This window comes from Gadus chalcogrammus, chromosome 3 (genome assembly GCF_026213295.1).
Source record: "Gadus chalcogrammus isolate NIFS_2021 chromosome 3, NIFS_Gcha_1.0, whole genome shotgun sequence".
Classification (NCBI taxonomy): Eukaryota; Metazoa; Chordata; class Actinopteri; order Gadiformes; family Gadidae; genus Gadus; species Gadus chalcogrammus.
The window spans coordinates 2,255,785-2,271,132 of NC_079414.1; the positions used below are offsets into that span (position 1 = coordinate 2,255,785).

A 15,348-nucleotide genomic window follows, 5' to 3' on the forward strand; every position below is an offset into this window, starting at 1 on the left:
GAAAACTCCGACCCAACAGAGTGTTCCAAGCACTTTTCTCCGAGCTTAATGTCCGAACCTCCCGAAAACTCTTGAGCGTTTTGAAGGCAGCATAAGCGACCCCTACACTCTGCTCCCTGACGCCTCCCTTCTGACACACTGCATTATGCCGCTCGCCCGGTTCTCTGTCCATCATTGGCCAGGCAGTGTTTTAGCAGCATGTGCGTGTATGTAACATGTCTACATCCAAACTAACCCATCTGGACTGGTAGTGTTGTTCAGGTTCAAACCACAGCCAAACATGGGATGCTGTTATCCAGGAACGGGGGGGGGGGGGGGGATATTATGCGCTCATCTTGTAAATCATTGACCAAAACATGGGTGGCTCCTTGCCGTCTCATGACACAGGCCCCTGGAAAGCGAAGCAGTGATGCATCAAGACGCGCGTATGAGTAAAACCGTCCTCAGGTGGAACTTTATTAACAGAACTTAACAAACACGAAAATATATATTAAACAATTTAGATATTTTGCTTGAGATGAAAACCTTTAAACTGGGGAGTCTCCAGGTTAGCGTGTCCCTGCACGTGGCCACTGGGGGGAGCTTGTGTCTGGTATTGGCCCCCTGGGGGACACTGCTGTAAGCGTAGAAGAGCTTCAAACCAAACATGCTAGATTCAATGTATCCGTTGACAATCCTTAAATGGCTAATCCTAAAAATGATTAGTGTTAAAAAGATAATACAGGTAGAAACAAAGCATTAAAGTCTAAGTAAACGTGGTGTCAAACATTGTGTGAAAACCAACAGAAACAAAGGTAGTCAAGGATCTGCGTTCCTGCGTCAGATATATAACCGTTGTATTCAAAGGGTCCGTTCCCCACACCTCAGTGTCCCTGCACATCAGAGGGGACCGACGGCCAAGGGGGTTGAGGGGCCCCCGCTGAGAGCTCAGCGGCCCCGTGTTGGGGCGCCCAGGTTCTGGGGCCCCTGCAGGTGCTGCCGTCTTCTCTCCAGCGCCTGCCTCTTTTTGCGCTCAATCTCTGCCTTCGAGCACTTCTTGGGCCCTGAAAGGTACAAAAAAAACCTGTTCAACACCATCACTTAGAGCATCTACTGAGGCAGCCTCAAGAAAACCCCCACTGATGTCCCAAAATCACATACAACGGGTCGGATCCTAGTAGAGAGTTAGAGCAGGCAGCCACGGAGGCCAAGTCCAAGGCAAGTGAGCTCAACTCAAGGAATGTAAAGCTGCATGGTGCCGGAGAACTAGGGGTGAAACGGATCAGTGTGTCCACGGTTCGGTTCAGATAACCGTTTTGGGCCTCGGTTTCGGATACGGTTCGGATTAGGATCATGTCCGTGATAGTAAATAGGCAGACTTTTTTTTGACGGAGGGTTTGGGGGAGAAACACAAAAATGAATGAGACCCACAGGCTATTTGCAATGTGTTAATTGACTGCAATCAGACAACTTGCAAGGCTTTTTTGTGCAATAAATGTTCCCCTAAATGCATTTGAAAACATGGTGCACTGAGTGTAACATGTAAGGGATAACGGCCGACGAGGCTTAGAACTCTGGCGACGAGCGCAGCATGAAGCCAGAGTTGCCTCTACCTGTCCATTATTTCCATCGAACCGGTCGACCTCGAAGGCCGTTATCCGCTTATCACCCGTTTGTATTTATCTCCCGTATATTTAGAATATAATTGTATCAATTACTTTCTTTAAATTTAGGAATCGTGCGCTTGAAAAGCCCAGTTTGTTTTGAACGCTGACAGGCTGAAGGGAGGGGCAGGAAAAGTCTCATTGGCTCGGGCAGCACTGGAGAGAATGCATTCCGCTGGGTCCTAAACACCCTTTGTATCGGACGTAGGCTACAGTAGGCAAAATACGCTACATAAGGCAATGCCTTCATGAAACCGAAATCCGCGGATCTCCAGAATGCTCCAAACTGTGGTAAACGAACCGAACGGATTCGGATACAATTCGAATCCGCTGCAGGCCTACGGAGAACCAACCAGTGACAATCAGGTTCAGACAAATTGTGTGTTTCAACTATGGAAGAATTTCTCTTTATAACAATGCTTGTGGTGGGATTTTAGTGTGCGGTTGGTCAGTTGTAACTAATGGCTGCTATTATTGCATTATTTCCCTCTGCAAAGAAGGTGAAACAGGACATTTGACAGCTTACCTGTAGGGATCTCCATGACGCTGGGGCTCGGCGGCTTCTTAACAGAGAACTGACCCTTATCTCCAGCCGTGGCTTTGGGTGGAGGTCCTCCTCCGTAGCATTGAGAATGGTCCACATTGCTAACTGACAGTGCGTATTTGAAGGACTCCGTGCTGGTGGTCTTGATGCTAGGCAAGGCGTTCCCTGTGAAGGGGTTGGCAGACAGCCCTGATGGCTGCACGCGACCAGGAGGAGAACATTGGGCCGCCAGAGAGGCAGAAGGAGGAGGCGGCGCGCTGGGCGAGGGCTGTTTCGAGACCTTTACAGCCGGACAACCCTTCTGCTGGTCCCCGACCCGGGGGGGAGTTGCCACCCAGGCCGGTCTCTGGGTCGCCTGGCCAGGCTTCTTGTCTAGCGACAGGGGTTGCTTTAGCGCTGCCGGCCTCTCCAGCACCACCGCTTGAGTCTCCAGGTCCTCGCACATTTGACACAGGAGGTCGTCGTCACCCTCCTCGTCCCAAACGGGCTCTGAAGAAAATAACTCGTCCAGGTCTCGGTAGTCGTCGCTGGCTGGCACCATGGGCGGAGTCTCTTGCCCTGGGGCTGCAGCAAAACAGCTGATGGTCGCCATGGCCTGGATATTGGAGGACCTCACCGGTTGGTTTTCTTTCATCTTGTTTGAGGTCATGGGGGTTGTCCGGGCCAAGGTGCGTTTGGCGTTGGCGTTGGCGTTGGCGAGGGAGGTCTTGGGCTGCGGGCCGGCAGGGGGACCGGGCAGCGCTCCTCTTGGAGGGTGCGATGGCCTATTTGTATAGGAGCCCGAGACTGGGGGGTTCATCCTCGACAAAGCCTCGCTCTGCGGTGTGTTTGTCATGGACGCCTGGCTCGCTGCCGCATCCTTCCCATTGAGGCTCAGAGGAATTACATCCAATTTGAAAGTGGTTCTGTTTTTCGGCATTCTGGGCTCCTTCTCTGCCGGGCCACCTTCCCCTCCCAGCCTGCCTGGTGTACCTCTAGAGGGATGCGTGCTGCCAGGGAGGGCCTCATCCCATCTGCTTTGTGTGGAGCAGTACTTTGGCGGGGCAAAGCATGGTGGATTTGGGGTAATTTCCATGACTAAGGTGTCGTTAAGGAAATCCTCGTTCTCCCAGTCGTTCTCCCAGTCGTCATCCAACTGGACCGCAGCTGGACCGTTTTCAGCAGGAGTGGGAATGGGAGGAGCCGCACAGTGTGGGGCCCCGCCTGCCGTCCCGGAGCTGGAGCTCTCCAGGGACCCGAGGCATACCATCTGGAAGAGGTTACTGCTGCAGTCTTGCGTCGGCTGGTCAAAGAAATCTTCCATGTGGTAGTCCTGCAGCCCGCAGACAGGGGAGGGGTTCTTGCTGGCCGTCTCTGGCGCTGGTGGAAGGGGGTCCGCCCGAGGGGGTCCTTCCAAGATGTCGTCTGACAGAAGCCCCAAGGCCTGCTTGTGCATTTCCTCCGCCCGTTCCTCGTCTTTCCGAAACATGTTGAAGTCAAACTGCTTGGCCAGTTTCAGCAGATCGTCTACACCGTTGGGCCTGGGGTTCACAGCAAAACAGAACGGGTTACACTGCTCTGTTAGTCATGATGGAACAGAGACCATCGCTCCTGTGGAAACAGATACCCTCGCTCCACCCTAATGCAGAACTGATGTGGAAACAGAGACCATCGCTCCACCCTAATGCAGAACTGATGTGGAAACAGAGACCATTGCTCCACCATAATGCAGAACTGATGTGGAGTACCTTGGGGACTTCCTCTTGGGGTGGTGCTCCTCTGGAGTACAGGGAATAGCAGCGCTTTCAATCCACACCTGCAAAGCGGGCTCCACCACCGCTGGGCGTCCATGCTGCCAAGAGAAGGAAATCACCCCGTCCTTACACATACAGTGTATCTGTCCTTACCAACCCCATACACTACTGCTATGGACTATAGCAGGAGTGTATCTGTCCTAACCAGACACTATTGCTATGGACTATAGTCTGTCCTTACCAGACACATAGGCCCAATCCCAAAGTGAGCTTGTGAGTTTAGGACTAAGGACTAAGGACTCACAGACTTATTTGATCTCAGGTGCTAAGTAAGTGAGTGTGAGGCCACATGGGCTCAGATAGGTATATATGGGATTGGGACAGCACGTCACAAGAGCACATGTTACCTTTTACATTTTAATACTTCAGTATAAAGGATGTATTGAATAATTTAGGTGATTATTGGCCTACACATAGGGCCTACTAAACATGTATCAGAACGGGCTACATTTGGCTGAGTTATAAAAGGTATAAGTAGTAGCCTAATACACGGCTCTCAAGTCTCACGCATTCGGCGTGAGACGCACGCAATTCAACCCATGCACACTTCGTATTTCTCACGCAGAGAAATTACCAGTAGGCCTATAGCGCCCACCAATTTGCGCGGCTACAGTGGAACAGGTAGGAATCAAATGGGTTCCCCGTACGTAGGGTAACCAGACGTCCTCTTTTGCCCAGACATTAGGGTTGGGCAATCGTCTACAAGTTTCCATCGTCCGATAGCGCCTCCTAGCGATCGCCGATACTATCGGGGGGGCAACCTCATAATAATTTTATAATAATAATTATTTATATATAAAAAAAAAGAATAATCAATTTTTTTCTTAAAAGCGATAACGATGGTCTTCCCCTTGGACCAGCGTGAGCCTCCGCTGATTTAAGTTTCGATACGTCGGTGGCGGTGCCGGCGGCGCGACTTTCCGTCTCGTAAACGGTCGTTGCCATTTGAAATGGTCGATGCCATTTCCGACCATGTCCGATTGCGTCCGCTCTCCGATCTTGAATTCCGAATGCTTCCGAAGCGTTGAGCTTGACCCGACGTCACTGGCAGAGAGTAGTGAGCTTGGACAGAAGCATACGGCCGACATCTTTCTTTATTCTGTGTGGAAATAGTAACATAGTTACGCCATTAAATGCTTTTATGGAAACATTTTTAGCGAGAAATGTGCATTTTACTTTCATAATGTTCGCTCGGTGAATGTGAAGGATGTTTGGTTTGATAGTTATGACGAAGAGGGAACGCTCCGACAGAGTCTCTGGTTACTAAGCAACCTCAACGTCTTGGCGGACTATATATCTGCTGATCAACACTACGAATGCTGGAAACACACCAGACACACCATGTGAAGTTATTTAACCCGATTATTGTTATTTATATCCGAGCATATCAGTTTTTATCATGGGTGTCTTTACGGGGACAGTTGCTGTTGGCATCTTACATTCAAAGGCCAACTGTGAATAATGTACTTAAGGTAATCATCCTTAAATTCTATTGATGAATAGCTGACAGATGTAAGTTTATTTTATTCAAATATCATCCCTTAAATTCAAATGGTTGCTAAGCAAAAGAGCCATTATAGCAAAAAGTGTCCCAGGTCTCCTCTATTCAATCAATCATTATGTATGACTGGCATAGATAGTTTCATAATTACTCACGGCAACTGAGCGGAAAAAAACATTCCACCCTGTGCTGTTTTTAACTGACTCCAAGTGACCTGCTGCAGGTCCTGGCTCCTCTACGTCCGCCATGTTTTAATTCCGTTCACGAAGCATTCGGAATTCAAGATCGGAGAGCGGACGCAATCGGACATGGTCGGAAATGGCATCGACCGTTTCACGAAGCATGGCCCGAAGCATGCACTATATAGTGCACTTAAAATACCCCAAATTTGAGTGTACATATGATGTTCCCTACGTGTTACTCCCGTATACCACAATGCAATGCGGTCGTGTTTTTCCGGAGGAGAAGAATAAGCTGAATAACCACGAAAATGAATACATTTAATGATGGAGTCTCCGGCTTTCGTTTAGAAATGTCAACAATTTATTTGGGATTTAACATAGAAAATGTAACATTCAGAATTAATAAGAAAAACCTTGTTCAAGGAAATGTAACATTCAACATCCAGCTTTCCTCGAGAGTGCCCGGTTTGTTTACATGATGTGCGAGCATCTGTCTGCGTCACACAAATACCCGGCGCATTTACTGACGCAAATGACGATTAGAAATGTTCAGCATAGAGTCCAAATTCTCGTTTGTTCGTTCTCTATGTAGTGCACTATATCATGAACACTATAGGGAATATTGAGTGAGTGAATAGGGAACGATTTCGAACACAGCTCATGTAACACAGCTGTGACCCGGAAATTGTGCAGCGGGGTGTGATGTAATTTCGCCGTGCGAGCAGACTGGTAGGTTTCAAGCCCCTCCCCTCTCCTCTCGCAGCAGTGAGTGAATACGGCAGGTCAGCGCTACATAATGTTTTCCACCTGTGCCAGTTAATTTCAATTAGAATTTGCGGGGCTTTTTAAGTTGTAAAAGTAGCTACCACAGCGCTGTTTTTCAAAAAAAAAATAATAATAATTATTATTATTAATTATTAAAAAAAAATTATCGCGTTTTTATCGGCAACTTCAGACGACGATGGAATCCGACTATCGGCCCATCCCTACCGGACATGCCCTCTTTTTGAGCCTTTTAAAAAAATGTGTCCGGGCGGAATATCAAAATCATCCTAGATTTTATTACAAAGCCCCATACATGTTCACTTTGACTTTGTGTTGCATTTCTCTGGGTCGTTCACAAGCTAGTTAGGCTACACCCCTCCCCTACTCAGTTCTGTTCGCTTTGCATTGGTGGAAGTGAGTAGGGGGAGAGGTTAAGTAGAGCCTTCAGATTGGACGGTTTGAATTTAGAGATACCGTCATGTTTTGTATTTTTTTTTTTTACCATTACTGTTTTTTTAGGGACAAACATAACATTTCTCCTACAGGGGATTGATAAAGTTTTATCTATTGAACAGAAAGAAACACTTGGTCATACTTTACCACAGCCTTTATTTGGCCTACTGAATGCAACAGATATATTTTAAGCATTGCACTGATTGCCACATAAATATATATTTTTGCACGTTTGCAACATTTAAAATTTCAGGGAAAAGTATATGCCTCTACTGGTATTGCATAGGCCACAGGTGTTGTTTCTGAATATAAGTGTTTAAGGGCCAATAATGCTTACTATCATACATTAGTCACCCCCCCCCCACCCCCACCGACAAAATCTCACACTGAAATCAGTTCAAAACTTGAGAGCCCTGCTAATATGAATAGCCGATTGGGAGCAAAAAAGCTCCCAAGCTGTTGGTGAGCTGATCCAAATGATCCGGCTCACTAAAATAAGGCCGAAATTCCCATCTGATGGCGCATTGACAGTAGCGTTGTCTTGTTGTTGTTTACCTTCCTAATGTCCGGATTTCCCTATGGTCTTCTACGTGGTAAACGTCACAACGCTTTGAACTGTGGGTAATTCCCTTAGGTGAAGTCTGCACTGATGTGGACTCACGGAAAGGGCTTGTTAAGTGTGGACTCAAACCCTCACGCCCCTTTGGAATTCGACATTTGGACAGCCCTAAAGCCTTAATAATTTCGCGAGAACGTCCAATAAAGTCTGTGAGTCCGGACATTGGGATTGGGCCTATCTGTCCTTACCAGACACATACATTACTGATACAGACTATAACAGTAGTGTCTTGTGGACTATAGCAGAAGTGTAGTGTGGACTATAGCAGGAGTGTAGTGTGAACTATAGCAGGAGTGTAGTGTGAACTATAGCAGGAGTGTAGTGTGAACTATAGCAGTAGTATAGTGTGAACTATAGCAGTAGTATAGTGTGGACTATAGCAGTAGTATGGTGAGAACTATAGCAGGAGTGTAGTGTGAACTATAGCCGTAGTATAGTGTGAACTATAGCCGTAGTATAGTGTGAACTATAGCCGTAGTATAGTGTGAACTATAGCCGTAGTATAGGGTGAACTATAGCAGCAGTATAGTGTGGACTAAAGCAGGAGTGTAGTGTGGACTATAGCAGTAGTGTGATGTGTACACAGCAGTAGTGTTGCGTGGACATAGCAGTAGTGTCTTGTGGACTATAGCAGTCATGTACTGTGGACTACAGGGACTGAAGAAGGGGTGACAGAACCAACCATGGGAGCTATTCTGCGGACAATTTCTGAGATTCCGATTGCAGCCCCCACTGCACGGCTCTTGCCTTTTTTCCCTGGATAAACAAAGCATTCAAAGTGAAGGGGCTATGCATGTGGTTCAATGATCACATTCACAGATCAATCAATATAATGCAGTGATTATTACATAGAATCAAATCATACATAAACGTAGCCATAAAAATAAAGAAAGGGTTTGGATGTATTTTGGATTACAAACATTTGTATGGCATGATATCGTACCATAATTTTTTTTAATTTAAATAGCCCAGAATATTATTTTATTCATTCAATAAACATTAATCAGTTAACAGTGTTTACCTGGCCTGACAGGGGAGGGAGAGTTAGCATCCCAAACAATGTCCTGTTGAAACTCCCCATCATTGTTTGGGGATTCGACACAAAAGACAGTGTCATATTTAGACCGGGCCATTCTGGTTGGCGTATTGAATGCATGAGGTGGTTGGGCCCAGACGTGTCTGTGTTTGAGGGGAGCTGTGAATATACAATTTAAAAGGGTTTTATTAACATGAAGGCAATAACTGTTATTATCGTTTAGACTAGGCTTTTTGAGGGCCATCCGAACTGTTGCAAACGCATCGTTATAAACGTGTAACTGCGCTGTACCACTTCGGTGAGTAAATCACCCACACTAACTTAAACAAAGTAATGAAGAAAATCAAAATACTGCCAACAATCATCGGAAACAACCGACTATGAAACAGGAAGGATCGAAGGTCACATGAGCACACCGACCTGTCTCCCGGGTCTCCGGAGCGTGGGTGCCCGGGGACGTCTGGCTCAGTATTCTGGAGGTAGCCCCCCCCGGGGACTGGGGCTTCTGGTTCGGGGTTCTGGAGCTCCTCCTCAGCCGGTTGGCCCTGGAGGTCGGCCCCTCCGGGGACAGGCTGTGGACCGGCGGTTGAAGATCTGCTGGAGCTCGGTCCATGACAGACACCCAGGAAGTCTCCAGCTAGGAGGTCTTCAGCCGCTACATACGGGTCCGCCAAGGGCAATGAAGTTAGCATCAATTGAGATTTAATGAAAGAAAATATGCTGTTTTACACTGGAGGGAAGTCCAAATCTACCGCCATGTTGTTGTTCCCGGCATGCAATTCGGCGACGATTTGAGAGACGTCAGCGATATAAGGTCCACAAAGTGGCCTCACACAAAACCTTATCAAACTTCTTCAAGAAAATTTTTAGTTTTCTTTGCATGATAAATGATAATTTAACTCCACAAACAACATGTGTAATCCAGGGCATATAACGACTGGGACCAGAAAATAATTACTTTCTCTCCATTGAAACCCATTCATATTTTCCGATCTCATCAGGTCACATGGGCTCTACCGGACGGTATGTGACTTAGCCACTCTATTAGATTACAAGTAGCCTATAAATAAAGGTTTAATAAAAAACAAAAAAGCTTTTTGCAATCCACTTATTCCAACCACTAGATGGCAACAAAAGTCAACTCCATTACAGTCTCAAACATATTTAGACTGTTAGGCATACCTAATAATTAAATGCTCTGTTTTAGGGCTGTACGGTATGGACTAAAATGTTTATCACGGTATGATTTGAGGCATAGACGGTAACGGTATTATGTCACGGTATGTTAATTGTATCTTCTAAGTTCTATATAAATGCTTCTGAAGGGGTAAATTATACTGCTGTTTAGGCAGCAAAACTGCATAGAAAAAAGGTTACTTCCATCACTGAAAAACACACTGTTTAATAGTATGGATTTCGTATGGTTTTGGCATCTAAATGTGGCTGAAGTGTGTGCGGGCAGGTAACAGGTAGGCTACTTTGGATCGAGTGTTTTGAACATCTCTTTAAAGCCCTTTCTATCGACATTTTGAAAGGGAACCATGTCCTTACACAGGTAAACAGTGACGCCGTTTGTTATCTCGTTCCACCGAGATATCTCAGATAGGCTTTGGAAAATGCCTATCTGAGATGCAGAGGCAGATTCATACCAGCGTCTGTCTCGTACGGTGTGGAATGAGATCTCGGGAAGGGACTTTGCGCAGGCGCGTTTAAAGGACAAATCCGGTGTAAAATGGATTTGGGATATGTTTGGTATGATAACGAGTTGGAACGTTCGTTTTGGAGCACAAAAACCACAGAGACGCATTCTGTAGTTGGCTGTTTTTAGCGATTCTATCAAAACGCTATAAACTTGGAACGATAGGGGCATGTGTTATGGTAAAAACTAAATCGCTATTTTAAACCGCTTAAAAGGCTAGAAGTAGCCCGACACTTCCTATAATAAGGGTCTTGAAGTGTAATTCCAGCGAAAATTGAACCCAGGGTCTTTGTTTTGGCATGAAAACCCATCATATAAGCCCTCACGATACCCTTTTCATTAAAAATCGAGTATTAGAGTTTACCCGGCGCAATGTTTCGCGTCCATGTTATTGGCTTTGAGTTTCGCATTGAGTTTCGCTTCCAAATCAGAATTTTTGAACCACTAATATTGTTAAAAATAGCACCAAACATCTGCAGTAGCATGACTAGGGTCCCTACACATAAAAAGAAGCACAAACAACTTAGTTTGCAAACCCGGAGTTTACTTGAAAAAACTGTTTAACAAGCATTACCGGTAGGTCCGTGTAAACAGGCAGTCCAAACAAGTCGATTGCCGAAAGCGCCGGAGTTCAGTTCAAGGAGGAATGTTTTGGAATAATTTATATCATTTATATTTATAAATATTATATAGCAAGTGTTGACACGTAAATTAAAGGACTCGCATAATAAAGTTACAGTTACAAAATATTTGTTTGGTACAATCAAGCATGGCACGTTGTTGACAGCAGAAGCACTGCACACATGATTAACGCATCGAGTGAAGGACAGCTGAAGCACCGGAGAAGACGACCCATCTACAGCTTGAAGTCAAGAGAGAGATGGTTCTCGTTTGTGTTTTCCCCAGCTGCGGAAAACAAATGAAAAGTTACACCCCAGAAACTTTCCATAGACTGCCATCGCGGTACAATGACCAATCTCTGGTAGACCTTAAGGTGCGAACACACCAAGCGCGTACCTCGCGTACCATGTACGCGCGTAAGGGCCCGTGTCCACCAAAAGCCTTTTTAAAAGGCGGAGGGCTCCGTGAACTGCTTTCAACGCGTTTGTGCGCGCCGCTCAAAAAAGGCGCTTCATGCCGTGGCAGCGGAGGTTGCGGACGATCCCCCTGTGTGCCTGTCGTGGTTGCCCGGAGGAGAGTGTGGGTCCACAGCATTAATCACGAATCGTGGCAGTAGGCAGTACGGGGAATACCACCTTTAACTTGAGGTCGTACAGGACCGGACACTCACTCACAGCTAGCTGTTATTAAACTTTCGTCCGACATGTTTCCGTTTGTGTTCTGTTGATACTTTTAGCCTTGCCTCCTCCTCGATTTTGATTGGTCGTTCGAAAAAAGCGCTGATGACGTGGAGCGCTTTTCTTCAAAAGTTCAACTGTTTTCAACTGGGGCGCGCGTCTAAAAGCGCGAGGCGCGCGGAGCGTTTAACCGCCCCGGGCAGCTTTTTAAAAGGTCCTGCCATAGAGAATGCATTGCAGACCGGCACTCCGTCTTTTAAAAACGCTTTTGGTGGACACAGGCCAGCTAAAATGCAGCTAAAATGTTGCTTGACCATTTTGTGTCAAAAATGGTCAGATACGCGCGTACGCATACGCGCGTAGATGAGACCGCACAAAACTTCCCCCCCCCAGCCTGTGGCTGCGCTGGATTTAGGAGTCAGAGGAAGGAAACCCAAACGCCGCCGTGTTTGGGTGGATGATAGAGCTTGGATCGGGTTAGATTAAATAATCTCGGATATAAATAACAATAATCGGGTTAAATAACTTCATATGGTGTGTCTGGTGTGTTTCCAGCATTCGTAGTGTTGATCAGCAGAGAAATAGTCCGCCAAGACGTTGAGGTTGCTTAGCAATCAGAGACTCTGTCCATGCAAGTGAACGGAGCGTTCCCTCTTCGTCATAACTATCAAACCAAACATCCTTCACATTCACAGAGCGAACATTTATGAAAGTAAAATGCACATTTCTCGCTAAAAATGTTTCCATAAAAGCATTTAATGGCGTAACTATGTTACTATTTCCACACAGAATAAAGAAAGATGTCGGCCGTATGCTTCTGTCCAAGCTCACTACTCTCTGCCAGTGACGTCGGGTCAAGCTCAACGCTGATTGGCTATTGCGGTGCGTATGAGCGTAAAGGCCTCCACACACCGGCGCCGCAGCGTCGCGTCAAAAAATCTGCCCCCATTATTCCGGGTGTACTAGCACACACCGGCGCCGACTAGCCGCGCGGCAGCGTTCCGCGCCGCGCCGCCCAACTACTCTTCGAGACAATAGCCGTTTCTCAATTCGCGTACTTGTGCGTGCTCGTGTGCTCGTGGACTCGTGAAACGTCATCAGTCGTTGCCCGAGCACTGTTCCAATTCGAAGCACGCATCAAGCGAGTACTGTCGTAAAACCCGGAAGTGTTCTGGATGCGTGCTCGATATCGCCGTTTCACCGAGCATGCATCGGAGGTGGCTCGTGTGTGCTTGCTCCCGCTATAAATCCCAGGATGCATTTCGCACTCGCATTAGTACGAGGGCGGACAATATGGAGAAGACGCACAAGTTACAACTGTAGCTTAAGTTACTCTTAACTTATATATATATTTATAATATATAGGCCTAATATTATAATAATAATAATATATAAATATATATATGTAAGGTCGTGTGTGTGTATAGCTTATACACATGACAGGACACTCATATCTTTTCAATTGTTATTCATTCAGAATATTTACATACTATTTGAAAATGAAAGAGGCTGGGATTTTGTTTTATATCATTTGTTTATATTGTTCAGTAGTATATGCCTAAATGAGGCCGTAGCACAGTTAACGGACGAGCAGAGGTGGTGACGTCCTCGAGTCCGCTGCTGTTCCAATTGCAGGTACGTACTCGCGTGCTCGCAAGTATGTGCTTGAAGTACAGACTTGCCAAGTACGTGCTAGCAAGTCATCGAGTCCGTAGTACGCGTGCTACGAATTGAGAAACGGCCAATGTTCTATTCCCGAGCGTCGCCGCCCCTGAAAAAGCGCTTTGTAAAAGCTGGTTTGTACATCCCGGGTCCCGTAGGCACCTCCATATCTACCCCTCACACTGGATGTCGCCCTCTTTCGTTTGTGATAAACAATTACGAGAATGGACGATGAGAGACTGGGGCCGTTTCTCAATTCGTAGCACGCGTACTACGGACTCGATGACTTGCAAGCACGTACTTGGCAAGTCTGTACTTCAAGCACATACTTGCGAGCACGCGAGTACGTACCTGCAATTGGAACAGCAGCGGACTCGATGACGTCACCACCTCTGCTCGTCCGTTAACTGTGCTACGGCCTCATTTAGGCATATACTACTGAACAATATAAACAAATGATACAAAACAAAATCCCAGCCTCTTTCATTTTCAAATAGTATGTAAATATTCTGAATGAATAACAATTGAAAAGATATGAGTGTCCTGTCATGTGTATAAGCTATACACACACGACCTTACATATATATATTCATATATTATTATTATTATTATATTATATATTATATAAATATATATATATATATAAGTTAAGAGTAACTTAAGCTACAGTTGTAACTTGTGCGTCCTCTCCATATTGTCCGCCCTCGTACTGCTGCGAGTGCGAAATGCATCCTGGGATTTATAGCGGGAGCAAGCACACACGAGCCACCTCCGATGCATGCTCGGTGAAACGGCGATATCGAGCACGCATCCAGAACACTTCCGGGTTTTACGACAGTACTCGCTTGATGCGTGCTTCGAATTGGAACAGTGCTCGGGCAACGACTGATGACGTTTCACGAGTCCACGAGCACACGAGCACGCGAAAGTACGCGAATTGAGAAACGGCTTGGTCGTCGAGGTGGAAAAATATGTCGAATTGTATGACCAAAGTTCCCGTCATTACAAAGACAACTCCAAAAAGGTCATTGCCTGGCGAGCCATAGCTCTGGAGATTGGATCTTCAGGTGAGAAATCAACAATGGTGGACTAAGTACCCAAACAATTAACCATAATGGGAAATAGACGAAATCAAGTCACATATAATCACACCATGTAGGTAGAAACCAGATTACTTGTACCGGTAATATATTTTTTTTTATTTAAGGCAAGGCAACTTCATTCATATAGCACTTTTAATACATGAAGCAGACTCAAAGTGCTTCACATAGAAACATTCTCATACAATAAAATAGATAAGTAAAAGGAAACACAGGCAAGCTCAAAAATGCATTGTCATGTATTAACTGTCTCTCTGGTATCAGATCATGTATTAACTGTCTCTCTGGATTTAGGGAAAAATAACATTAAGTGTCTCGAGCACTCAAATAAAATACACTGGCTACTGAATCCAGCACAGCAATAACATCACTGTATTTATCCCGAGGGATAAAAAAAAAGTATATATATGCAAAAGAGTATACCAGAGAGGGATAATAACTAGATTATAGGTCATCATATAGGCTGCACCATATGGTTCTGCCATTGCACACTTAGTGGCGAATTGAAATATTGGCGTGCCTCTCAGGATCTGCACGGAGCTCCTGGACCAGATTGTGGCATACCCCCTGTTCTTGTCTCTGTTCATTGATGGGGTGCACCCAAACCCTTCGTCTTCTCCTTGCTCCTTGCAGGAGAAGAAGGGCAGCCCCCCTCTGTCTGGCAACAGTTATTTGTTCTGTTGAAATAAAAAAACCTCAATAAAATGTAAAAGAGCTTGCTCAATTAAAATGGATAACTACTGGCTGCATACATGTAAATGTGTGGCTATGTTAAGGATAGATAGATGGATAGATAGATAGATACTGTATTGGTCCCAATGGGGATCAATAAAGCCATCCAGGAGCTCAATACAATAAATACACACAATAACAATTGGCCTTAAAAGGTGACTGCACTATATACTAAAAAGGCTTAATAGAAGGTCCTGCAGTTATTGAGATTGTTGATGCAGTCGATGAATAATTGCAAAATATAAAATAAATAAGAAATGACAGTAAATAAAACGATAAAGTGCCCTACAAACTAAGTTGATCTGATGCTTGAAAACATAC

General features: G+C 45.6%; 1 protein-coding gene across 1 annotated transcript; it reads right to left on the minus strand.

Moving 5' to 3' along the window:
• Positions 1-414: 414 nt before the first annotated feature.
• Positions 415-9,469, minus strand: LOC130380024 (nucleolar and coiled-body phosphoprotein 1-like). The gene is made up of 7 exons (XM_056587208.1): positions 9,289-9,469; positions 8,957-9,191; positions 8,522-8,695; positions 8,183-8,256; positions 3,915-4,018; positions 2,170-3,707; positions 415-1,043 (listed from the first exon to the last, which is right to left on the minus strand). The coding sequence occupies exons 2-7, from the start codon at positions 9,147-9,149 to the stop codon at positions 928-930; spliced, it is 2,199 nt and encodes a 732-aa protein (XP_056443183.1). The 5' UTR covers positions 9,150-9,191; positions 9,289-9,469; the 3' UTR covers positions 415-927.
• Between the last annotated feature and the right edge of the window lie 5,879 nt (positions 9,470-15,348).